The sequence below is a fragment of the Brachyhypopomus gauderio genome, unplaced genomic scaffold (genome assembly GCF_052324685.1).
Source record: "Brachyhypopomus gauderio isolate BG-103 unplaced genomic scaffold, BGAUD_0.2 sc94, whole genome shotgun sequence".
NCBI classification, from domain to species: domain Eukaryota; kingdom Metazoa; phylum Chordata; class Actinopteri; order Gymnotiformes; family Hypopomidae; genus Brachyhypopomus; species Brachyhypopomus gauderio.
The window spans coordinates 989,578-1,016,480 of NW_027506915.1; the positions used below are offsets into that span (position 1 = coordinate 989,578).

Sequence of the window (26,903 nt, forward strand, 5' to 3'; positions counted from 1 at the left end):
GGGTACCATGAATTCCCTTCAGTACCAGGAGATCTTGGAGGAAAATGTGATGGAGTCAGTCACAAACCTGTGGCTTGGGAGACGTTGGACCTTCCAACAGGACAATGATCCGAAGCACACATCCAAGTCCACTAGAGCATGGTTGAACATGAAAGGCTGGAACATTCTAGAGTGGCCATCGCAATCACCAGACTTAAATCCAATTGAGAACCTCTGGTGGGACCTAAAGAAGGCAGTTGCAGTGCGCAAGCCTAAGAATGTGACTGAACTGGAGGCTTTTGCCCATGAAGAATGGGCTAAGATACCCATAGGTCGCTGCAAGACACTTGTGTCAAGCTATGCTTCACGCTTGAAAGCTGTCATAACTGGAAAAGGATGTTGTACTAAGTACTAAAAAATAATGTCACTAGGGGGTTGAATAAAACTGATAATGATGTGAGCACAGTAAAGACATTTGTGGTTATTCCATCATAAATATTATGTTATGTTTGTCTAATTTATAAGTGCCTCTTTGATATAATTGTAAATAAGATGACTGAAATGATCAAAATCAATGTCAAACTGGCCAAAACACTTTATTTCAGTGGGGGTTGAATAAATTTGATCACAACTGTACATGTTGGAAAATAAAAAAAAAAGATCCTCATTGTGAACTGAGATTCACCAACAGTGTCCTCCCTCTGAAGTAATAAAGTGATGTTATGATGTCATGACCCAGAGCTCTTACTGGTCTGTAGTGTGTTAGCGAGGTCTGTCTGGTTCATGTTCCTCAGGACGTGCAGTGTGATCTTCATCGCCCCCTCTCTGACACTGCTCTGATCCTCCTCATCCTCCACCTGTCTCTCAGTGCATGCTGGGTAATCTGGACTCAGTAGTTTCTTGAATCTCTTCAGCTCATTTTTCACCAGAGAGATGATTTTGTGCTCCAGCTCCTGAATAAACAGTATCAGTAAAAGCTACAGTGTTAGACAGATGATTATAACACAGGATAATTGTGACAGAAATTATTGATTAATTATCATTGATTAGATTATGTTTAATTGTTATAAAGAGATCATTATGAACTTTATGATTTAGTATTTGTCCATTCTGGCTAAGCAGAAGGACTACAATAATGAAGTAGTGTGTTTCAGTGTAACCATGCTTAGTTCATATTAGGCATATATGTCCCAGGTCAGGGAGAGTGCTGAGGGTAAGAGCACTTTGTTAGCTGGTTGTCACTAGTCATTCAGCTGTCTGTGTTCTACTGATGCATCAGTTGCTTCCGCTAACTCTAGGGAAGTCCATATTGGGAGATACACACGTGAGACAAAGTAGCCTGCTGGGCGCCTATGTTTTGGAACATGCTGTGCTTAAGATGAACTGCTGAATTGTGTTTAAGATTGTATATAAGCAGGGGGAGCGCCCCCCTTGCCTTCAGAGTTGTCATGCTTGAATGAGACTCTCATGATTTGCCTTTTTAATATCTTTGATTTAATACAGAATATAAATCATTTTAACCATGTCTGAGTCCTCATCCATTATTAGAAAATGTCCATGACAATAATCCATTAAACATAAGAGAGGACTGATCTGAGAGGGACTGGGTGGTCCTGTGGACATTATGGTTTATAAGTACATAATTCTAATATTAAAATTTCAATTGTATGTAGTTTTATAAAGCCATAACACAGCATAACACACAGCTTTATACATTTGAGCATTGTTCATTATCAGTTAAATTACAAATAGACATTAAAGTAAAACATGAACCAGTAAAGCCACAGAGTCTCATCATGATCTGTGATGTAAACACACTCTAATGATAAGACCCTTCTCTCACTCACACAATAAACACAATCCACATACACAGAATACAACCACAGAGATCAAGCAAGACAGAACATAATACAATATCTCCCAATACAAGAACCACCACAGAACAAGAGAATCAACAGAGCTTAAATAGGACAGACTAACAAGTGAAGAGACAGAGATTAAATAGGACAGACTAACAAGAGAAGGGACAGAGCTTAAATAGGACATACTAACAAGAGAAGGGACAGAGATTAAATAGGACAGACTAATAAGAGAAGGGACAGAGATTAAATAGGACAGACTAACAAGAGAAGGGACAGAGATTAAATAGGACAGACTAACAAGAGAAGGGACAGAGATTAAATAGGACAGACTAACAAGAGAAGAGACAGAGATTAAATAGGACAGACTAACAAGAGAAGGGACAGAGCTTAAATATGACAGACTAACAAGAGAAGGGACAGAGATTAAATAGGACAGACTAACAAGAGAAGGGACAGAGATTAAATATGACAGACTAACAAGAGAAGAGACAGAGATTAAATAGGACAGACTAACAAGAGAAGGGACAGAGCTTAAATAGGACAGACTAACAAGAGAAGGGACAGAGATTAAATAGGACAGACTAACAAGAGAAGAGACAGAGATTAAATAGGACAGACTAACAAGAGAAGGGACAGAGCTTAAATAGGACAGACTAACAAGAGAAGGGACAGAGCTTAAATAGGACAGACTAACAAGAGAAGGGACAGAGATTAAATAGGACAGACTAACAAGAGAAGAGACAGAGATTAAATAGGACAGACTAACAAGAGAAGAGACAGAGATTAAATAGGACAGACTAAAAAGAGAAGGGACAGAGCTTAAATAGGACAGACTAACAAGAGAAGGGACAGAGATTAAATAGGACAGACTAACAAGAGAAGAGACAGAGATTAAATAGGACAGACTAAAAAGAGAAGGGACAGAGCTTAAATAGGACAGACTAACAAGAGAAGGGACAGAGATTAAATAGGACAGACTAACAAGAGAAGTCAACTGTGAAGAGGTGGGACTGATAATCACAGGGTGGAGTTACTGAATGGAAGGAGGGACAGACAGACATGAAAAACACATGGGAAGTATAAACAGGGAAAGGCTGGGCGGGGCTAGAGGGACCAAACAGACAGATTGACATGAGAGGGTGGAGCTCAGCATGACACCCTACACACACACACACACACACACACACACACACACACACACATACACACACACATACATACACACACACACACACACACACACACACACACACACACATATACACACACACACACACACATACACATACGCACGCACACACACACACACACAAACATGCAGACAAATACACACCTTGAATACTGACTCAATTTGGTCTTTAGAAATCTTTACTGGATTCTTTTGGACACTGTGGAGAAACAGAACAACAACTTTAATGGAAAATCTACATTTTATAGACATGAATACACATTACGTTCATGAATACATTAAATTCTTGAACACACATTACATTACACTTTTTTGCAGATGCCAAGACCCAATTTCTGAATCTATGTCTGTTTTGTCAAAACACACTGCAGCCAATGCTACACACACATCAGGTAAAACATCTCACACTTTTGGAAAAAACACACATGTCAAACAAAACTCTTGCAACTCTTCCCAAAACCATATTATTGCATCTAAATGCCACACACAAATATCAGATGATTAGCCTTTCATATATGTGACTACACACTGAAGTGACAAATGGAAAACACTACTACCATGTGTTTGAGTGTTTAGTTTGTGGTCTGCTGTGAAGGTGTGTCAGAGATCTCACATATACATGAATATTTTCGAAAAATTAGGTTATTTCTGCCTATTCAGTACATTTACACCATAAAGTAAACCGCAATTACATTAATTAAAAAAAAAAACAAATTATAATTTTTTTTTTGTTTTGTTTTGCATGAACACTACAGCAACACATGCAGTATATATTGTAAACTCATTGAACAACAAAAACAACAAAAAAATAAAAACAAAAAGAGAAAATAACCTACTCCTGCTGAATGTATTTGCACTGGTGGGGTTGCCGACAAACTCCATGCCACAAAGAACTCAACAGCAATGGAGAGTTTGGTGGAGGTGAAGCACAACAAATCATGGTTGTTCAGTGAACCAGTTTGTACTTGAGCAGCCCGGTGCAAACTTATGTTGTCCCAGACGACAACAAACCTGGACTGTTCTGGTTCATCCCCCTGGTGATGGAGAATGAGTATGTTGTGCTCTGTGTTGAAGAAGGTGATGATGTGCACAGTGTTGTAGGGACGAAGAGTGGCATGATGATGAGTGGCAAATTCATAGCACAGTTGTTTCACACTGTCACTGGCCCAGTCCAGATAGACTCACTGAATGGATGTTGCTGATGGTAACGTTGTCAGTAATGATGTGCTGTTGTAGTTATCGGAAATGTATGCAGTTGTTTGCTCTGACCATATTGACGATGGTCTCTTTCTGTTCTGAGCTGCCTTCGTCCCCCATCAAGGGCTAGTCTAGTACATAGTGTATATATAGAGGATAGGTCTACTTATCTATTCTCATTTTGAAATGTCTGGATGATGCTACAGTGTAGCAGCCCAGAAAAGATTGGACCCTTTGTCTCCAGAAAACCCAAGCCATTGCTTGACTACATGGTCAACCAGAGTGGCTCTGATCTCATCCATTATGGTTGCTCATCTCTATGCAATATTGAACTCCAGTGATGTGCACACCAATATTTGCAACTTGTGGCCTCTTTATGGAGATTAGGCTTTGATGTCTAAAGATTTGTAAAAATTAGCAGTGTTGTAACGTGAGGACTGGGTATGAATTTTGGTACGTGAGTGTAGCAGTTGCGGGGCAGTGATTTCCAAAAGAAACACATGGTTTTCAGTTTTGAATGTTGTGTCTTATGTGAACAACTGTGTTTAACAATGTTGAAATGGTCCCACACCGCACGTCTTTTCGCCTGCTTCATTTTGTTTTCCACTCTGGTCTTTCGCCACACGTGTTCACCTCTCGTTCTTACACTCTGTTCAAGTTACTACAGGAACGCTCTCTAACGATTAATCGTGATTAATACATTTTGATCGAGTAACCTCTTGATCGACAATTAATCTAAAGTCGATTAATCATTTGCATCCCTAGATATAAATTAATCCATTTTTATTATTCTATGTTCTTTTTCCAAAGATTAAAGTAGGGCAAACCAGTGACTTGCACTGAAGCTTTGAAGGAAATCTTAGGGTAAATGATAAAATTTATAAAAAATGAAAAATGACATTGAACTTACAATGTGTCTGTTTTCAATAATCTTCAGAGAGGAAACAAAATGACTTCCTGTGATGTCATCAGCATGGCTTTGTATATTAAAATAATAGTCTTTTGTCATACGGTAACACCAGTGACATGAATATAGGGGACGTACACATTTATTTTGTATTTTTAAATATTTCATTATATTTATTTGCAATATTGTATTTTTAAATATTTTGTGTGATATATTGGACCTTTATAGACACATAACTGCAGTTGAGTTAATAAAGTATATGTTTTCCTTTCAAAAATAAAAGCCCTTAGTTTCCCAGCATGACAGCGAGGACAGGCATTTTTGGGCATACTTGGAAAAACACTAAAATGGTTGTGAAGGATCATTTTGTCCTCTAATGTTCTCTGTGACTGCTGACACCCCATTTGACACCTCTCCCCCCTCCTCCTGTATGTTCTGTGTGTGTGTACCAGAGACGGCTTATCATTTCCTCTCCAGGTGCTGTGCTTCCTGTTGGCTATGCTGCACACGTATGAATTATGTTCTGCCTTCACACAGCCTGCTTGAGAAGAATGCATTTGTTTGAAATGTGAAATATTTTGTCAGTTGTGATTTTTACACCCCAATCGAAATTTGTCCTCCGCTTTTAACCCATCTGTGCAGTCAGCACGCACGCACACACACACACACACACACACACACACACACACACACACACACACACACACACACACACACACACACGGTTACTAGGGGGCTGTGGATCACACGTGCCCAGAGTGGTGGGCAGCCCTAGCCCTGGCACCCGGGGAGCAGTTGGGGTTAGGTGCCTTGATCAAGGGCACCTCAGTCATGGCCTGTCTGGGAATCAAACCCACAACCCTCGGGTCACAAGACCAGTTCCCTAACCGCCAGGCCATGACTGCCCCCCGCCAGGCCATGACTGATTCCATCTATGGTAGTATATTACATATGTTAGACTAGCCTCATTGAGCCCACCCTGTTGCTTGCAAGCACAGGGCTGGTCTGTGTGTGTATAAATAAGAGGAGCGCCCTCTTATCTTTGAACATTTGGGATACAGCCTGCCTGTGTGAATAAACGTCTCTTGCTGCAAGAGTAGTTTGTTCCCTATTTGTTCCGAGCGTGCTCAGCCACACACTTCTCTGCAGAGTGTTACTATCAATTGAAGATTCTTACTTGGTGATCCTCCATGACCCTCCGCTCATTGCTGAACACAAGGAGAGAGCTTTCTACTGAGGAAAAAAACTCTTACAGGTTGAAAAGAAAAACTGACTCATAAGTGGTTCAAAAAGATATAATTGTTCAAATATGTTGTTTTGTCTTAAAATGTAAATAAATCCCTAAATTTGAGGGGTTTTAAAATGCAACTGCCCTGTTAAGTCTAAGGACAGAAAAGTGGACATTTCTGTAGAATGACCCATGAACGAGTAGAAAGTTGCTCTGAAAAAGAGATACAAGATGAAAGATATGGGTGTTGTCCTATATATTGGGTATCTCTGTCATTCAAGACCAGACAAACAATTGTGTGTTTCTTCATCAGAAGCATTACATTGAAGCCATTCTTCAGAAATATGGAATGGACAAAGCCAATCCAGCTGGAACCCCAACCGATCCAAATGTGAAGTGAAAGAGAAATGTTAGCGTCAGTAAGCCAGTGAACCAAAGTAGCTATCAGCACATTGTTGGTTGTCTGCTTTATGCTGCAATGGCCACAAGACCAGACATTGCACAAGCTGTGAGCGTTGTGTCAAAATTCAGTGCAGAGCCAAATAATGCACATATGCATGCTGTGAAGAGAATTCTTCATTACTTGAAAGGAACCATGAACCTTGCTCTCAAGTATGAGAAATCAGTCTGGAACTTTAGTTGGGTTCTCAGATGCTGACTGGGCTGGAGATCAGGATGATCGTCGATTTACAACCAGTAATGTCTTCTTACTGGGTGGAGGAGCAGTGAGTTGGCTCAGCAAGAAACAGTCAACAGTTGCACTGTCAACAGCTGAAGCGGAATACGTCGCACTCAGCCACGCAGCACAGGAATGTACTTGGCTAAAACGTCTACTAAGTGATCTCGGAATGGATGCTACTAGTGTGATCCTGAAATACAACCAAGGACCCATTGACATCGCAAAAAAAATCCAGTTGATCATTCCAGAACGAAGAACATAGACATTTGTTATTATTTGTAATAATAATAATAATAATAATAATACATTTTATTTAACGGCGCCTTTCTGGCACTCAAGGTCACCTTACATGGAGCAAAAAACAGAAATAATACAGTAAAAACGGCAAATAGTAAAAATAAAATAAAATAAGATATAACAATAAAATGAATAAGTGAATGAACAGACCATAGAGATCAGCAGTTATAAGCAGATTTAAAAAGATGAGTTTTGAGACCCGACTTAAAATGTATGATTGATTGAGAGTTTCTCAAGTCTGGTGGAAGAGCATTCCACAATCTAGGGGCGGAGCTACTGAAGGCCCGACCGCCCATGGTGCTGAGGTGTGTAATGGGGACAGACAGGCGTGTAGAAGCAGATGATCTCAGTGATCGTGAGTGAGAGGTGATGTTAATAAGGTCTAATATATATGGAGGGGCGAGATTATGAATTGCTTTGAAAGTGAGGAGAAGGATTTTGTATTGTATGCGTTGTGTAACTGGGAGCCAGTGTAGCTGGTGCAGAACAGGAGTGATGTGATGGAAGGATGGTGTTCTTGAAATAATACGCGCAGCAGAGTTTTGAACCATTTGAAGTTTGTTTAGTGATTTGAGGGGAAGACCAAAAAGAAGAGAATTGCAATAATCCAGGCGTGAAGTAACAAGACTGTGAACCAGAATAGCAGTAGTGTGAGGGGAAAGAGAAGGACGGAGACGATTGATATTTCGGAGGTGACAATAAGCAGATCATGTGATATTGTTGATGTGAGATTGGAATGATAGAGTATTGTCCAGGATGACACCCAGGCTCTTTACCTGAACTAAAGGAGAAACAGAACAATTATCAATAGTGAGGGAGAAATTATTTGCTTTGGAGAGATTTGATTTGGTGCCAACAAGTAGCACCTCAGTTTTATCGCCATTTAATTTGAGGAAGTTGTGAGAGAACCAGGTCTTAATTTCAGATAAACAATCAGTAAGAGAGGGCATGGGAAAGTTGGAATTGGGCTTACTAGAGACATAGAGCTGGGTGTCATCCGCATAGCAGTAAAAATTGATATCATATTTGCGGAAAATATTACCTAGGGGGAGAAGATATACTATGAACAGAAGGGGGCCGAGGACAGAGCCCTGAGGGACGCCAGTGATAACAGGAGAAGGTTGAGAGGTGAAGGTTTTAAGCTGGATAAACTGAGTACGGTTAGAAAGATATGATTTGAACCAATTTAATGATGTGTGAATTATTCCAATGGAGGACAGTCTATGAAGAAGTGGGGCAGTCATGGCCTGTTGGTTAGGGAACTGGTCTTGTGACCGGAGGGTTGTGGGTTCGATCCCCAGACCTGAGGCCATGACTGATGTGCCCCTGAGCAAGGCCCTTAACCCTCAATTGCTCACTTGTATAAAAATGAGATAAAAATGTAAGTCGCTCTGGATAAGGGCTTCTGCCAAATGCCATAAAATGTAAATGTAAGAAGTGTGGAGTGACAGACAGTATCGAAGGCTGCAGTGAGATTCAGAAGAATAAGAATAGAAAGAAATCCAGAATCAGCTGCAAGGAGGAGATCATTGGTTATTCTAACAAGTGCTGTTTCAGTGCTGTGAGAGGAGCGGAAACCAGATTGAAATTTTTCGTAAAACCTGTTATGTGATGGGAGCTGAGCTGAAACTACTTTCTCCAGTATTTTGGACAGAAATGGCAGATTGGAGATAGGGCGTAAGTTATTAAAATCAGTCGGATCAGCACTAGGTTTTTTTTTTATCGGGTTAATAGCTGCAGTTTTAAAAGCTGTTGGTACAATCCCAGTCGTGAGAGAGGAGTGAATGATAGCAGTAATAAGAGGAAGTAATGAAGGAAGACAGGGTTTAACCAGTGTTGTGGGAAGAGGGTCCAGTGTGCAGGTGGATTGCTTAGTTTTAGAGATGAGATTAGAGAGTTCAGAAATAGAAGGAAGAGAGAAAGATGACAAATGAGTTGAAGAAAGAGAGGAGTCGGAGACTAATCTAGGAAATGTAGGAGACGGTCGGGAAGAGTTGGGTGGTTCAAGAACAGCTACAGTTACCGGCTGAGCTCTAAAAGATTTATAAATAGTCTCTATTTTCTCATTGAAAAATTAAATTAGAGAATTACACAAGGTGGTAGTACAGAGATGCGGTGGAATGAAGTCCGGGCCTTGAACAGTTTTGTTATAAAGTGCATACAGTGATCTAGTGTCGCCTTTCATAGAAACAATTAAACCATTATAGTAGTCAGATTTAGCTCGAGATAATGAATCCTTATAAAGAATCATGTGGTCCTTGTACATGTCCCTGTGAATGGACAAACCAGTTTTGCGAAACAATCGCTCGAGTTGTCGCCCTTTGGCCTTTAAGAGCCGAAGCTCAGATGTGTACCAGGGGGCAGTGCGTGAGAAGTGGACCATATGTGATTTTAACGGGGCAAGAGTGTCAAGACTGGCTTGAAGACCAGTATTACATAAAGACACTAGTTCATCAGGGTCCATTTGTTGATGGAAGACCAGATGAGAGTTTATGCTGGAAGAGAGGGAGACTAGATCGATGTTCTTGATATTGCGATAGGTGATGAGACGAGAAGGCTTCATGGAGGAGAGATGAAGATTGACCTTGTATGAAAGAAGAAAATGGTCAGATATAGCCAGATCTTCTACTGAACTGTTAAAGGGAGTGACACCAGAGCAACAGACGAGGTCCAGAATGTGGCCTTTAGAGTGAGTAGGATTGTCAGTATACTGCTGCAGTCCGAAACTCTCCATACATGATGTAAAGTCTTTGGTGAGAGGATTATTAGTATTGTCCATATGAATGTTAAAATCGCCTCTAAACTATAATGGCAGATGACAGAGTGATGAGATATGTAAGCAGTGCAGCAAAGTCCTGAAGAAAGTCTTTATTTCCTTTAGGAGGCTGGTAAATGTTGGCAATGATGGTTAAGAAAACTAAGCAAAGACAAATGGGATCTTGCTAGTTTGAGTTAATAGGATTCATTGTTCTTCAAGTATTTAAGTTTAGTATTTTTCTTAAGTGATATAATTGATATAATCTCCTTGTAAAAAAGTGGGAGTGTTGTATTATGGTAATTTTAATAGTAAGGTTGAAAAGGTGTTGCCACCTACTGTCTTGTACTGTTTAAAGTATTTCGGGTGCATTTCTTATGTGAGTGAATAAAAAACACGTAACAAGTTCAACACATTTGAGACGAAAACTGTCTACTGTGCATTCTCCCCCCTCAGTTTCTCAGTGTGCCCAAATGTACTGTAAACATATGATAACAACGGAATAAAGGAGATAGGACTGCCCTCTCTTCTCAGAGTTCTTGTTCTAGATAAGACTCTCATGTTTTTTGCTTTTGTAATAAAACTCTCCTTTAACCATTTCTGAATCCTCATCTATTTTCAGAAAATATTCCATGAAAAATTGGCATCATGAACAGGATCGGCGAGAGGCACCCCGGAGAGGCAGTGACTGATCTTTGAGGATGCTCCCTGAGGGAATAAATCCCTGGCAGGGCTGGGCATAGTGAGAACCCCACGAAAAAAGGGAAAGTACCTATCCAGTGACGTCACCGCCCGTCTCCGGAGGTGTTCTTCGCCCGATCTCACAAACTGAAGTAAGTAGAAATATTTAGTATAGAAATGTTTACCTGTCACCACCTGTCAGGGTGTGACCGAAGGCAAAGGAGCACAACAAGGAGAGTCAATTTATACGTTTATTACCCCTACGGGGACACATACATTCTGGCCAGACGAATAACCAAAGGGAAACATAACACATGGCAACATGGCCACTTTTAACAGCATGGGTGAAACCATACACAATTCACCAAATACATTCCCCCTCAACAGAAACTAACAGAACACTTATAGCTCAATAATGCCATTTCTCACATCCCATTCCCAACACCCAACATAATACTTCCATGCTAGGCATAAAAACAATAAAGTTACATCTATTTCACATAGCTCTCTGAATACCTCTGTTTTACCCCCTAGAAAGGTTCCAGATAGCCCACATTTCCCAGAATTCCAAGCAGGTCTATAAAGACATGCTCAGTAAACCCATACTCCCTCTTAAGCACCTCCACCTACCCATGCTGCAGACATGGCTCCTGGGGAACAAACACAGAAGGCAGGAAAACAGATCTGGGTAAGCTCAATAAAATACTACCACTGTCCCGACCTATGGTCCGACTCTTCTTGCTGGTGTGCCCTCCTAGCATAGAAAAGTACATGTTTTTATAAATGCTAAACCATTGGCACAAGGTATGAACAGTGTTACACATATTATAAAGAGAGCTACAAGAGAGCTACATGAGAGCTACCTACATCGTATAAATGTATGGTTTCATATTCACTGGTGTCTTTATTTGGTGTCTTTATACCTATAAGCGCATTAGGCTACATTTAAAACCACCTGAACTCCCCAACACTACCAACACCCACACACACCCCCCATATGCTGTTACACGTGGGGCCTTAGTGGGCCATCACAGGAACTAGATTTTGAAGATATTTTAAGATGTGTTTAAAGAACCACTTTTTGACTTAACAAAAAAAAGGTGAGAACCATAGGGTGAACCATAATTTGGGTAAAATACATAGTAAGAGTTAAGCATCGGAGGCTCAGAGTAGTAACATTTACCAAATGACCAGAGATTATGGAGAAGATGTAACTTGACATATGGAATTCTGGGCTAAGCATTATGACTTTGGTTCAAAGGGGACACTGAGTGTAGACTAACTACGCAGACTAGATGAAAGAGTAAAAACACAGCCCAAGGGTGCAGATAAGAAGGCGCGCAAATACTTTGCTAAACATAAAGCAGATATGGAAGAAAAGCTAAGTGCTGGCTTGAAGAAGCCGAGAAAAGACAAAAAAAGACAGGCAGGGACTTAAAAATGTATTAATAATGTCTGTCAGTGTGTCGCTGTAGCTCATCCCGACCTCGATGCTGCTCCACTGAGACCGCCACCACCAAGGCCGGCTCCAGCTATTCCAGTCCAACAGCTGCAAGCCCCGATCCCGCCACCACCGGCCCAAGGTCTACAGCTCCCATCGTATCCAGCAGGCCCATCGGCCCCATATGCAGAAGCATGCCAGGCAATGGAATGTGCCACCTATTGAATATAAGCATGCCCTCCATACGGCAAAGTCCTTATACTTATCGGCCTTAATAGAAAAACATAAAAACAATTCAGGACTCCTTACGAGGAGTCACGAACAAATCAATTCTCTAATTCCACTAGAGTGTAGCAGTAACAATTTTATGAAATTCTTTAATGATAAGATTGATAAAATTAGGGAAAAAATTAGTAGTGCTATCTCAGAGCCTGTCAACATGCCAATGCACCTTGACAGCTCTCTGGTCAGCTCTGATGCCCTGTTAGATTCCCTCTCCCCAATTGGTCATGAGGAGCTTATTTCATTGGTGAAATCTGCTAAACCCTCCACATGCATACTAGATGCTGTACCAACCCATCTACTTAAAGAATTACTGCATAGCAATGTAGAACCGTTGCTTACTATAATTAACTATTCTCTGAGCCTGGGCTACATTCCCAGTTCATTTAAACTTGCAGTCATCAAGCCGCTAATAAAAAAACCTGGTCTTAACCCCCAGGAACTGTCCAAACTATATATTTCTAATCTGTCATTCATATCCAAAATTTTAGAGAAAGTAGTTTCTTCACAACTCTCTTCCTTCTTACAGACAGAACGTGTCTTAGAGTTATTTCAGTCTGGATTTAGAGCTCATCACAGCACTGAAACGGCACTGACTAAAGTATTGAAAGATCTCTTAATATCCTCTGATAAAGGACACATTTCTTTTCTCATACTGCTAGACCTCAGTGCTGCTTTTGACACCATTGATCATAATATTCTACTTAATAGGCTGGAGACACTCATTGGCATAAGAGGTCAAGCACTCTCCTGGTTTAGGTCCTACCTGACAGATCGTTACCAATTTGTACTAGTAAATAACGAATGCTCAGAGCATTCTAAAGTAAAGTATGGTGTCCCACAAGGATCTGTACTGGGCCCCATATTATTCTCATTATATATGCTACCACTGGGCACTATCATTCGTAGGCATGATATTAGCTTCCATTGCTACGCAGATGATACTCAGTTGTATATATCTTCTAATCCAGATGATATCACTACAACTCTCAAGATTGAGAACTGCATCCAGGATATTAAAAACTGGATGGCGTCTAATTTTCTTCAACTAAATTCTGACAAGACTGAGGTGCTGATTCTTGGACCTAAAGCTGCTAGAAGCAATTGGGCTGATATTCCCCTTACTCTAGATGGTTTTTCAGTAACACCTAAATCTACTGCAAAAAGTTTAGGTGTCACTATTGATTCTGATCTTTCATTTGACGGACATGTATCATGTATGCAATGTCAATAAGGCTGCCTTTTTCCATTTACGTAATATCGCCATGCTGAGACACTTACTTTCATTAGCTGATGCAGAGAAGCTGGTCCATGCTTTTGTCTCGTCGAGATTGGACTACTGTAATAGTCTTCTAATTGGATGCTCTAAACAGTCCATAAAGAAGCTACAACTTGTACAAAATGCTGCAGCTAGAGTCCTAACTAAGGCTAGGAAATTCGATCATATTAGTCCCACTCTCAACGCATTACACTGGCTTCAGATTAAATATCGCATTGAATTTAAAGTTCTTCTGTTAACCTATAAGGCATTAAATGGTCTTGCCCCACAATATCTGAGTGAACTCATTGCTTACTACAACCCATCTCGTCCTTTGCGCTCCCAAAATGCTGGATTTCTCCTAGTTCCAAAAATTAGTAAAACTACAGCCGGAGGCAGAGCTTTCTCCTATTGTGCATTCTTGCAAAACAGCCGTGATGTTTAGGGTAACTTTGACCCTGGTGCATGTTCAATTGTTCAAAAGATGTCTGAAACCAAAAAAATCCTAACAAACAGTGTGAATATTTAATTACTAACTACATTACTAATTTTTCTATCAATATTTAGTGCAATGGTGTTCCTTACTTGTAACAGGTAATGGTTCAATTAGGATCGTTTTTCATAAAAATTTGAAAATTCCCATGTTCAAACTATGATACCAAACACACACAACACTCTCACTTATACACAAACTCACACACATACACACACATATACACACACACAAAAACACACACACACACACACACATACACATACACACACACATACACACACACACACACACACACATACACACAAACACACTCTCATACACACACACACACACACACACACATACACAGACACACATACACACACACACACACACAAACACATACACACACATACACACAAACACACACACACTCTCATACACACATACACACACACACACACATATGCATACACATACACACAAACACACACACAAACACATAGACAAACACACACTCTCATACACACACACACACACACACACACACACACACAAGCACACACTCAAACACAAACACACACAAACACAAAAACACACTGTGAGAGAAATTATTGATTATTGATTAATAACTATTAATTAGATTATGTTTAATTATTATAAGAGATCATTATGAACTTTATGATTTAGGACATGTCCATTCTGACTAAGCAGAAGGACTACAATAATGAAGTAGTGTGATTCAGTGTAACCATGTTTAGTTCATATTATACATGTGTGCTATACGTGACCCAGGTCAGGGAGAGTGCTGAGGGTAAGAGCACTCTGTTAACTGGTAGTCACTAGGCTACTAGTCTTGGGTCATTTAGCTTCCTCTGTGTTGAACTGATACATCAGTTGCTTCCGCTAACTCTAGGGAAGTCCATATTAGGAGATACACACATGTGAGACAAAGTAGCCTGCTGGACGCCTATGTTTTGGAACATGCTGTGCTTAAGATAACCTGCTGTTAGAACTGCTGAATTGTGTTTAAGATTGTATATAAGCAGGGGGAGCGCCCCCCTGCCTTCAGAGTTGTCATGCTTGAATGAGACTCTCATGTCTGTGTCTGTCTTGTATCTGTCTTTGTCCTATTTATATATATTTATATTTTTGTAATAAATTAATCATTTAACCACGTCTGAGTCCTCATCCATTTATTAGAAAATTTCCACGACAATTTGGCGTCACGAACAAGGGTCGGCGAGAGGCACCCCGGAGAGGAGGTGACTGATCTTCGAGGACGCTCCCCGGGGGATGAGATCCCTGGCTGGGCTGGGCAAAGTGGGAACCCCACGAGCAAAGGGAAAGTACCTATCCAGGGAGTGATGTCACCGCCAGTCTCCGGTGGTGTTCTCCGCCCGATCAAACGAAAACCGCAGTAAGTGGGAATTTTCAGTTTAATTTCTTAGTTTAAGTGTTAAATATCCGCCAGTGTCCGCCCGCCGGATGATCTCTGTTATACGATAGGGATATAGTGAGATATCGCCTACAGGAAGTCTATACGGTGGGGATACTGCGGTATTGCCCAGGCGGGATAGGACTTAGCCTAGCGCCCGTCAGTCTGGCCAGAGATCCAGCTGGGCAGAAGCGCACTGATTAGACGTAATACAGTGTTGGCTAGCTCCGGAGCGGCAGAGATATCCCCCAGGGGGGGAGGGCACTGTTTGCTTCGTTGGTATGAGGAGCGGATCTAAATTTTGAGGACCTTCTTTGACGTGTTTAATTGATTTGGGATTTTTTTTCTTTCCTAATTTTTTTATTTATTTTTTTTTCTTGGACCCCACACACACAAAAAAAAAAAAAAAAAGTGTGAAGGGTCATCTTTGGGATTATTTGGAATCATGGGTAAAACACAAAGTAAATTACAAAGTAAACCATCGGAGACTCAGAGTAATGTAGCCTACCAAATGACTAGAGATTATGGGGAAGATGTAACTCGACATGTGAATTTTTGGGCTAAGCATTATGGGTTTGGTTCAAAGGGAACATTAAGTGTAGACTATCTGCGCCGACTAGTTGAGAGAGTAAAAACAGAGCCCAAGGGCGCAGATAGAAAAACGCGCAAGTATTTTGTTAAACATAAAGCAGATATGGAAGAAAAAGCAAAATGTTGGCTTGAAGAAGCCGAGAAAAGGCAAGCATGACAGGTAGGGATTAAAAAGTGTACTAACAAAATTCTCTCAGTGTGTTGTTGTAGCCGCCCAGACCTCGACGCTGCCCCGACGAGATCTGCGCCAGCCATCCCGGCTCAGCAACTGCACCAACTGCAAGATGCACCCACAGCCGCTACCCCTGCCTCCCCCACCTCCACCACCAGTTCACCCACAGCCGCTACCCCTGCCTCCCCCACCTCCACCGCCAGTTCCAGCACCACCAGCTCTGGCGCCACCACAACAGCAGACTCTGTCTGCCACACTTGCACTGCGAGCTCCAGTGCCATCAGTTCCAGTATCACAACCACAACCTCTGCCTCCTTCACTCCCACCAGCCCAACAGCTGCCGCTGCACCCAGGGCCGCTAGTCCCGTATGATGACGCCCGCCAGGCGATGGAGTGTGCCCGCCAGGTGATGGAATGCATCAACCGAACGATGGGAAGAGACTTCCCAACACCACCATCACCACCACCACCACCCCCGCGCGCACAGCCGCCACCACCACCCCCGCCGCCAGATCCACCCATGGCAACACACACAAGAAGCCGTGAGAAGCTCGCCACAGAAAGAAAGGGTCAGGTGATGCTTGAACTGACCACCCCAGGGTGCGCAACGACCTTTCCGATGGTCAAGGTTGCAGGCCCTGAAGGAGACATCATGGTCCAGGAGATTACTGGACAGGAGATGACATCATGAAGGCGGCGGTGGGCCTGGGTAAACCGACAGAGATGGGAGGTAAGCGCTTCGGCGAAGAACTAACAGCTTTTGTTCAGTCTTGTCATCCAGTCAAACAAGATAGACCGAGACCGGACACCGGGAGACGTCCATCTCCACAACACTGAGTGGGAACCGCCAGCAGCTGGACAGGAGGATCCAAACAGGCCCTACAGAGAGATTGTAGGACGCCTGGTCGCAAGGCTGGAAGCTGCACACCCAGCCACTATCAACATGTCCAAAATAGCTGCATGTAAACAAGAAGACGGAGAACCTGTCAGCGACTTCCTCGTGAGACTGACCAGAGTTCACACCGACCACAGCGGTCTTGTAGCACCAGCACAACGAGCGGAGGCCGGCGGAGGCCAGCCCATGGGAAGCCCACCTGAGAAACAGCTTCCTGGTAAGCATGAGAAAAGACATCAGTGACCTTATCAGAGCCCAGTGCATTGGGTACAACAACGCTACCCTGAAAACCATAGAAGATCATGCCAAGCATCACGAGGCACAGCTGGCATGGAGAGTGAACAAGAAAATCCAGAAGCAAGCTGAGACCATGGTACAGAGAACGCGGGAGGGGCCGCGTCAGAGGCTGAGGAAGAAGACGAGGTGGATGGGGACGAGAGAGTTACCCCAGAGGAGAGGTGGTGAATGTTACAACTGTGGAAAACTAGAACACTTTGCAAGAGATGGTCCTGAAAATAAAGAAAATGCTGAGCAGAGAAACAGAACTTTCAGAGATTGACGGGCAGCGGAGAGGCTGGACGGTACAGGACCACTGGAAGATGACAAAAGGAAAGTAACTGGTTTAAATTATCATTTAATTTATCAATGCTTGCAGAAGATTAGTGAAGGGCCACAGGGCCTGCCTAAAATAACATTGACTGTAAACGGCACAAAAAAAAAAGAGCCTCTCCGATGTAAATGAAATAATACATTTGAACATGAATTTTTAATTTTAACTGCTATGGGTTGTGACTTAATGTGTAAGTTGGGCCTGAGTAGCAGGCCTGAGGGGTTGTTTGTGTAGTGTGAGTTAGCTGTGTTGGGGTTCAGTTATCAGCAGGAGTTCCACTGTATGCTTATGAGCTGCAGAGTGCAGGAGGAGAGTGTTGGGAACACTTCATGTGTGAAGTGTGTAGTTTGTTGCCAGGTGATTTGATGTTGAGACCGTAGGGGTCACTGCACTGCACGCTGCATGTGAGTGAGGGCCCCGATAGAGGTTTTGAGGATAAATTTGATGTTGGAAAACATGATTGCTTGGTTGTCACTGCTATTGTGTGGGATTGCGTGTGGGCTGCGGCAATGGTGCAAACCCCATTAGAACAGGAAGACCTGTTCTCATTTCCTCGATCTAAACCACACGTGTCACTAGCAAACGTTTGCGAGGAGCCACAATGGCAGGACGTCGGTGAATGGATGACAGAGATGTCTGACATTACCAAATGGGAGAGAGTTCTTGGCAGGAACACCATGTTTAGCCCTAGCAGGAGGGCGTGGATGCAGCTGGCGCAGTGCTGGCTCCCCTGCAGGTGGGGAGTGGAACTGATTAACCCCCTTGGTATTTTTTTAGCTGCCTCCCTTACCCTCTCAGAAAAAAAAAAAAAATGAGAGGAAGAGGAACTCAGAACTGTTCCTGCAGCATTATGGGCACAAGGTAAGAGCGATGTTGGGGCTCATGCAGGGGGTGTGAGCCCATACACATCACCCCAAAATCTGACTATAGGCCAAAACAACATCAATACCCTTTGAACCCTGAGGCGCTCAAAGGAAATTAGGCCAGTTTTTTCCAATCACTTAGGCAAGCTGGAGTGATTGTACTGTGCCCTAACTCACCCGTGCGCACTCCAATTTTTCCAGTTAAGAAACCAGGGCGGGAAGAATGGCGATTTGTGCAGGATTTGCTGGCTGTCAATGCAGCAGTAGCTACACGTTAGAGCCCCAAAAGTGCCAAATCCTCACAATATTCTTTCCCAGATTCCCCCAGATAGCCAGTGGTTCAGTGTAGTGGACCTAGCAAATGCATTTTTCAGTGCATCCAGATAGCCAGTACTGGTTTGCATTTTCCTTTGAAGTAAAAAAAAAACATACACATCACCCACCATTTACAATGCAGCGCTGCGAGACAGTCTGGCCTCTCTGAAACTTCCAGAGGGCATTGCACTGTTGCACTACGTAGATGTTCTGATACTCTGTGTAAACACATGAGAAGCATGCAAAGAGGGCCATAGTGGCATTGCTACATCACCTAGCAAGGGAAGGCCACAAGGTTCCTAAGCAAAATTGCAATATTGCTGAAAAAAGTGCACTTCCTGGGTCATGACGTAGTATGTATTGAAACTCTGACACAACAGAGATAAAAATAACATTTGTTAAAGAGAATAAGCCCGTTTGAAAAATGAGTATGAAATAAAAGTTCTGAGTTTCTGAGTTTTGAATTCTGAAATAAAAGTTCAGAATTGATGTGCGTGTTCAGTGTTCGTATGTGTGTGTGGAGTGTTGACGTTAAAGGACCAGTGTTTTGACTCAAGCCCACAATGACAGACAGAGGCCAGTAGCCTACTTTTCAGGAAAACTAGACCCCGGGGCAGCCGGGGTGCGGGCACTGGTAGCATTCAGAGATATAGTGGGGTACGCTCAACTCGCCCTTTGGGTCAAACATGCTGTTTTTCTAATTTTACAGGACCAGAGAGAAAAAAAAAATAAAGCACATTTATCCACACAGAGGTTTTGGAAACAATATCACTCCTGCCACATTATTCTGCCCAAGCAGCTGAGCTCACCATTCCTTACCAGCTCAAGGTCAAAGATAAAGCACCAACTAATCTCACAACTGCAATCATCAAATGTGCTGCACACACCAGAACAGGCGACACAGTAGCAAAAGGCAATGCCTTTACAGACTCCACAGCCCAACACACAGTTTTGCAGGCTCCAAACACACAAATGATGCTAACGGATCACAGTAACAGAGAAGACACACCCTTAACAACCAGAGCAATACACAAGCCACAAGCCACATGTAAGACTAACAGAGATGGGCAAAAGGGGGGTGCAAAACAATGGGGGGAGTCTGGACACACACAGAGACAGGTAAGCCATGTCTCCCTACAGCCTACATGAGAGGACTGATTGAAATTGCTCATGGTAGGAGTCACAATGAGCAAAGGGGGGATAGTAGCATGCACTAGCATGCACTAAGAATAACCACACTCACCCAAAATTTCTCAGGTGGGATAACAGACCTAAACATGCACCCGCCGGACACCTGCCGCCGACCGAACTCTTTCAACACTGGCAAATTGATCTTGTTGAACTAACACCTGCTGAAATACAGGCTTGTGTGTATGTATGTCTAGCAAATGGACGGAGGCCTTCCCCACCACAAAGCAGAATTCAGATACGGTGGCAAAGATGCTACTAAGGCAAATAATCCCACGATGGGGGTTACCCAGGAGCAGTGCAGAGAGCCAATGGCACAATTAAGGGGGGGCTTTCTAAATTAACTCAGGATTGAAATGTCTGCCTCTGGTTTTGTGGCAGAGCAGCACTCTGCCCCAAGCTCGCACAGGCTTATCAGCCTTTGAGATTGTGTTTGGAAGGCCTCCAAACACGGGAGTAGTGCCGCCGGAATGGGACACACACACACACACACACACACACACACACACACACACACACACACGTTGAGCCATTAATATGTTATCCTGCACAAGTTTGTCTCTGTTTTGTCTGAGCAGGTCAAAGCTGTCAGAGGTGTCAGAGAATCCATTGCACGAGTTCCAGCCGGGAGACTGGCTGCTGATCAGAGATCCACGTGCTGCTAACAACCAACACAGCTGTAAAGACCAGCAGCCGAGCCACGTGGACACACCACACCCACTGCAAAAGAGCTCCAGAGCAGCCGCCAGAATGAATGTTATGCTGTTGTTTTTTACATGATGCTTTTCTCAACAGGAGGGGCAACTGTCATCTCCCCCACACCGGAGGAGAGGTGTGAGGGAAAGAAAGCATGTGTAATGTCCAATGTCACTGCTACTGCAGTGAAACCAAACCAGCCCTGTCTGGTTTGCCATCCTTTCCACATGCCGTGAACACCAACACCAATCACTTTTAAAATGGCTACAATGTTAATTAACAGACCCATATGCGAGATTGATAGGTTAACAGGTCAATTCTACAACATGACCTCACGCTATCATTCACAGTGGTAAGGTTCCTGATTGGGTAGGTGATGATGTTGCAAGTATGGATCATAGGAAATAAACGACTGCGACTCGAATGACCAGGTGTCACGAGCCGGCATTCGCAACATGACATTTGACACCGCCCCTGTTGAGGGAGAGTGGTGTCTATGCTCAGAGGAGGCCTTGAAGGCCATCTTTGGATAGAGCACACCAAGTGCCAGGTTGATCTGGTAGCAACAGCCAGAGATGAATCAACATGCACCATTAGACTAAATAACTCCTCTGCAAAATGGAGTTTCACCTCCTGTCATGGCATCGTGAACCCAGTAACAGATTGGGTGACGATGTGGGCATGCAGAGAGAAAACCTACTCTGCTCTACCTGAGAGATCATACAACGGGGGTCACTGTTCCTCGGAGGAGGAACTGCAGCAACAATGAATAAGATCAATGGACTTGAATGGCAAGTTCTGACTTTGGCTTCTCGTACTGAGACTGCCCTGGACCTATTAAACAAGAAGTGAAAGAAATTAGACAAGTATAGGTCCAGAATAGACTAGCTTTAGACCTCCTCCTCAGAAAAGAAGGAGATGTGTGTAAGAAAATCAATGTTTCATGTTGTTTCAGCATTCCAGATTACTATGATAATATTACTGATTTAATTGATCACATGAAGGCCGAGGTTCAAGAACCTGGTTTGGGTGGATCACTTCATGGCTAGGCCCATGGGGACATTGGATGCTGACTATGATTTTACCAATTGTAATAATCATTTAGCTGTTGTTGTGTTTGCTGCCTTGTATTTTGTCTTGCTGTTCGTCGTGGCTTACTGGCCTTATGCGTCAGCATTTTCAGATGGCCTTGCACGACGACTTAAAGGAGCCTGAGATAGCAGACTCCTTGGGACGTCTGTTTAAGGAAGACGTCTGGGACGACCTGGCGACTGGCTGGGTTGTGCCCGATGGCCCTGAGCAGCTTAACTGACTCTAGAGCCTGTTTTAAGTTGATATTCTATGATGAAATTAATGATTTATTCTCTCCTTTTTAATGATTACACAGAATCAAAGGGGGGAAGTGTGAGAGAAATTATTGATTATTGATTAATAACTATTAATTAGATTATGTTTAATTATTATAAGAGATCATTATGAACTTTATGATTTAGGACATGTCCATTCTGACTAAGCAGAAGGACTACAATAATGAAGTAGTGTGATTCAGTGTAACCATGTTTAGTTCATATTATACATGTGTGCTATACGTGACCCAGGTCAGGGAGAGTGCTGAGGGTAAGAGCACTCTGTTAACTGGTAGTCACTAGGCTACTAGTCTTGGGTCATTTAGCTTCCTCTGTGTTGAACTGATACATCAGTTGCTTCCGCTAACTCTAGGGAAGTCCATATTAGGAGATACACACATGTGAGACAAAGTAGCCTGCTGGACGCCTATGTTTTGGAACATGCTGTGCTTAAGATAACCTGCTGTTAGAACTGCTGAATTGTGTTTAAGATTGTATATAAGCAGGGGGAGCGCCCCCCTGCCTTCAGAGTTGTCATGCTTGAATGAGACTCTCATGTCTGTGTCTGTCTTGTATCTGTCTTTGTCCTATTTATATATATTTATATTTTTGTAATAAATTAATCATTTAACCACGTCTGAGTCCTCATCCATTTATTAGAAAATTTCCACGACACACACTCAAACACACACTCAAACACACACACAAACACACACATACACACACATACACACACACACATACACACACACATACACACACACAAATTAAAAAAATAAAAATAAATTTTTTTTTTAAAGGGTCAAAATTTTTTAAAAGGGTCAAATTTACCCGAACAGTATCTATGTGATATAAACATGCAGGGTGTGGTTGCAAATAACTGACATGAATTATTTTCATATAATATGTTGATTACACTAATTAACCCTAGCAGAAGAAGTTTCATACTGAAAAAATTATTTTAAATAGTTTTCCTACATCTTCAAACTTTGAAAAGGGTCAAATTGACCCACAACACGATAGGAGTTAAAGCCCCTCAATTATGGAAAAGCCTTCCAGCTCCAATCCGAGATTCTGACACAGTTCCACTCTTTAAATCTAGACTTAAGACTCACCTATTTAATCAAGCCTTCAGCTAATATTCCCCTGTTAAGGTGTAGGGGCTTGGGGGCCCCCAGACGTTGAGATTTCTGGTGATGTTGATGCTGTCATCCAGCTGTGTCATGGCATCACTCTATTTGTGACAATGACTTGACTGGAAAGCAATGTCTCAGTGAGCCCTCATGCCTGTGGTCACCACTGAACCCCTCCCTTTGGTTATGCTGCTATAGATTAGTCTGCCGGAGCCACATGCTCATTACTGGCACGTGAGCTACGTACATTTAAATCAGTGGTGGTTTAAATTCATGTCCACTCAGTCTGTATTGTCTATCTTCTTGCATGTCTCTACCCAAGACGATTGGGTACAGGCACCTGCAGGCACCTGGGGGATGGTCTGGTTTGCCGGTGGATGTGCTGATGCCGGATGAGCCGTTGCCACGGGGGGTCGTGCTGAGGCTGGCCCGCCTGAGGCCCACCGCCTGCACCGAGAGGACTGAGGCTGCTTGGCCGGGGAACAGGAGCCTTGACTGTTGCTGTGGAACTTTGAAACCACCCTGTGACCTCGGACTTGTGTTAACGGGCCGCCCAATGGAAGATGGGTTCCCTTTTGAGTCTTGGTCCTCCCGAGGTTTCTTCCTAATCCCCACCCTATAGGGAGTTTTTCCTCGCCACTGTCGCCTTTGGCTTGCTCATTAGGGATCTGGACCCATACGATTGTAAAGCTGCTTTGTGACAACGTGTGTTGTGAAAAGCGCTATATAAATAAATTTGACTTTGACTCTGACCTTTCCAACGCTACCCCACCACCAGCTTCATCTGTGGCATTGCACACAAGAAGCTGCGAACAGGGATGTGATGCTTGAACTAGTCACACTGGGGTGTGCAGCGACCTTCCCAATGGTCAAGGTAGCTGGAGTCATCATGGTCCACCGTTACTGGCGGCGGCGGGCTTGGGCAAATCAACAGATATGGGAGGACGACGCTCCGGAGAAGAACTCACAGCCTTCACTCAGTTCAGCAGGCTGACCCAGTCTGAACTGAGACGCCTGCTGGTGGTCAAGCTTGACCCCCAGTTCACCAAGATAGACCAAGACTGTGCACCAAGAGATGTTCGACTCTACCAACCCGAGTGGGAAGCTCCAGCAGCCGGACAGGAAGCCCAAACGGGCCCTACAGAGATATGATAAGGTGTCTGGTCACAAGGCTGGAAGCTGCATACCCAGCCACTGTCAACACAGCCAAGATAGCTGCCTGTAAGAAGATGGAGAATCCGTCTGCGACTTCCTAGTGAGACTGACCAGAATCACACTGACCACTGCGGAATTAAGGTACCAGCACAGTGTACTAATGTTACACTGTAGGGACCGTGTATGATTACAATAGTATATGTTGTAATAGTATTTTGTTATATTTTTTATTGTTTCACACTTTCTACATTATTAAACCTGTGGACAACCGAGAAGTGCTCTGTTGAACCTTGCTGCCAGTTCCTCCTCTGCACAGTGCAAAGTTGGAAGGACAGTACAAACATATTTGACCAAAAGTGTGAGTTGGGCGTACCCCACTATGTCTCTGGATGCTACCAGTGCCTTTTCTGCAGCTGCTATTGCATGCACACACAGGGGCAGCCTGGCTGCCACAGGGTCCACAGGTTTAATAACGTAGATAGAGAAAGAGAGACAGAGGAAAGTGTGTGTGTGTGTGTGTGTGTGTGTGTGTGTGTGTGTGTGTGTGTGTGTGTATAGATTATCCTGAATGTCTGTGTCATTTTCTCCAAAACTAAAATATGATGCTGGGGAAACTGGAGAAATTTTGTAGATTGTCAATATTGTATATGGTGGAGAAAACAGATTTTAAGCACTTTTAGCCTGATGAAAGAATATGTGTGTGTATGTGTGTAATGTTTCACTCACTGTGGGTTAGAGGTCACAGGTCCACTGCTGAATCCAGGAGGATAATCCATGGACCAGTCACTCTTCATAGACACACAGCTGGGTATTGGAGGTGTTTCTCTCTGGGGTTCAGTCCTGAGAGATATAATCATAAATACATTTACATTTTTACACACACTTATGTGTAGCTGAACACACTCCTACATAGAACTGAACATTTTAGTGGTCAAGTATTTCTCACTCACTCTACTCTAAGTTTGCATTTATTAAAGAAATATACACATGTCCTTGGACAAACACACAACTGTTTTAAGATTTCAATGTTTTTATGGGTTGATTGCTGTTTTCAAATAAACTTTTTTTAAAAGTTTTTCTTGACCAAAAAATGATAATTCAAATGAGGGTTTATGTGTATATATTAATGTGTGGGAGAGAATGGTTGAATTGTGTTATGGAGCCTGTTTATATTTTATAGTAGTTTAGTATAGGAGAATAAAAATCTCTAAGTGTGAAATGTGTTACTTACTTTTGTGACCTCACTACAGAGGTCACAAGTCCATTGCTGAGGGCAGGAGGCTTCTTCCTGGACCAGTGACTCTTCTTAGACTCACGGCTGTGTGCTCGAGATAGTGCTCTCTGTACCCTGATGAAGATGAGGAAAGTGTTGAGTAATTACATCCTTCACTACATCTCATTTATCCTGAATATTCCCTCTTCCTGTTTCCTCAGATTAAGTGCTGATGTAAAGCTCCTCACTTTGGGTCAGAGGTTCCTCCTCCACTGCTGGAGTTATGAGGCTCCATCATGGAGTTGTTCCTCTTCACACACACACAGCTGGACACTGGAGATGCTGCTCTCTGCTCCCTGTCAACAGTTCATCATAAAGAGGAGGAGCAGGACACTGAAACACTGATTATAATTAACCTGATGTCACTGCAGGATGAGTCTCTCTCTAACAGAAGCCCAGTAACACTACAGGAAAAGGACATGTGGTTCATGACACTTTTCAGATTCTGTACAGTATTGTCCTTATACTTGATTGCTTACTTGATTGACACTTGTGATAACACTAGCGCCATCATTTGGCAACTTATATAACTATATATTCTTTTCTTTCTTTTTTAACCAATGTTTTGCTAAAATTCTCCAGAAGAAAGTAATTTAAAGTCAGAGATATAGAATGTGCTCTGTTGTGTACTGTTATGTATGAACCTTGTTGACCAGTAATCTATACAGTATCCTTCAGTAGAGGGCACCAAGCAAAGTGAGAGCTTGTGGAAGCTGCATAGTTTGGGAGTTTTCCCATAAAGGAAAGTGGAGTGAATCAGCCTACAGTGGGTCTGTGTATCTCTATGTGTAATGCAAAACTGTTAAAATATAGACACTAAAGGGAGCTACATAACATCTACATTTTCAATTTGGCAATTTCGTCATCTCGCAGTAAGACTCACATACCGTTTCATACACATTCAGACTGGTTTACGCCACTTAATCATTAGAACATTAACCAATGTATTTTGTACATAATGTAACATTTGTAACATTTCTTAGTACACGCGTAAATAA

General features: G+C 42.7%; 1 protein-coding gene and 1 long non-coding RNA gene across 2 annotated transcripts in view; one reads left to right on the plus strand and one right to left on the minus strand.

Moving 5' to 3' along the window:
• Positions 1 to 26,903, minus strand: part of LOC143495195 (NACHT, LRR and PYD domains-containing protein 3-like) — a 45,833-nt gene that overhangs the window by 18,847 nt on the left and 83 nt on the right. Inside the window, exons 2-6 of the mRNA XM_076992503.1 lie at positions 26,094 to 26,201; positions 25,864 to 25,980; positions 25,359 to 25,472; positions 3,175 to 3,229; positions 728 to 932 (exon numbers count right to left, since the gene is read on the minus strand). Of these exons, the coding sequence (XP_076848618.1) occupies positions 728 to 932; positions 3,175 to 3,229; positions 25,359 to 25,472; positions 25,864 to 25,980; positions 26,094 to 26,143 (541 nt within the window). The 5' untranslated portion in view covers positions 26,144 to 26,201. The remainder of the gene's footprint in view (positions 1 to 727; positions 933 to 3,174; positions 3,230 to 25,358; positions 25,473 to 25,863; positions 25,981 to 26,093; positions 26,202 to 26,903) is intronic.
• On the plus strand, positions 11,658 to 26,899 carry LOC143495196 (uncharacterized). The gene is made up of 3 exons (XR_013125589.1): positions 11,658 to 12,357; positions 23,800 to 24,773; positions 26,067 to 26,899. It is a non-coding gene; the product is annotated as an uncharacterized LOC143495196 (long non-coding RNA).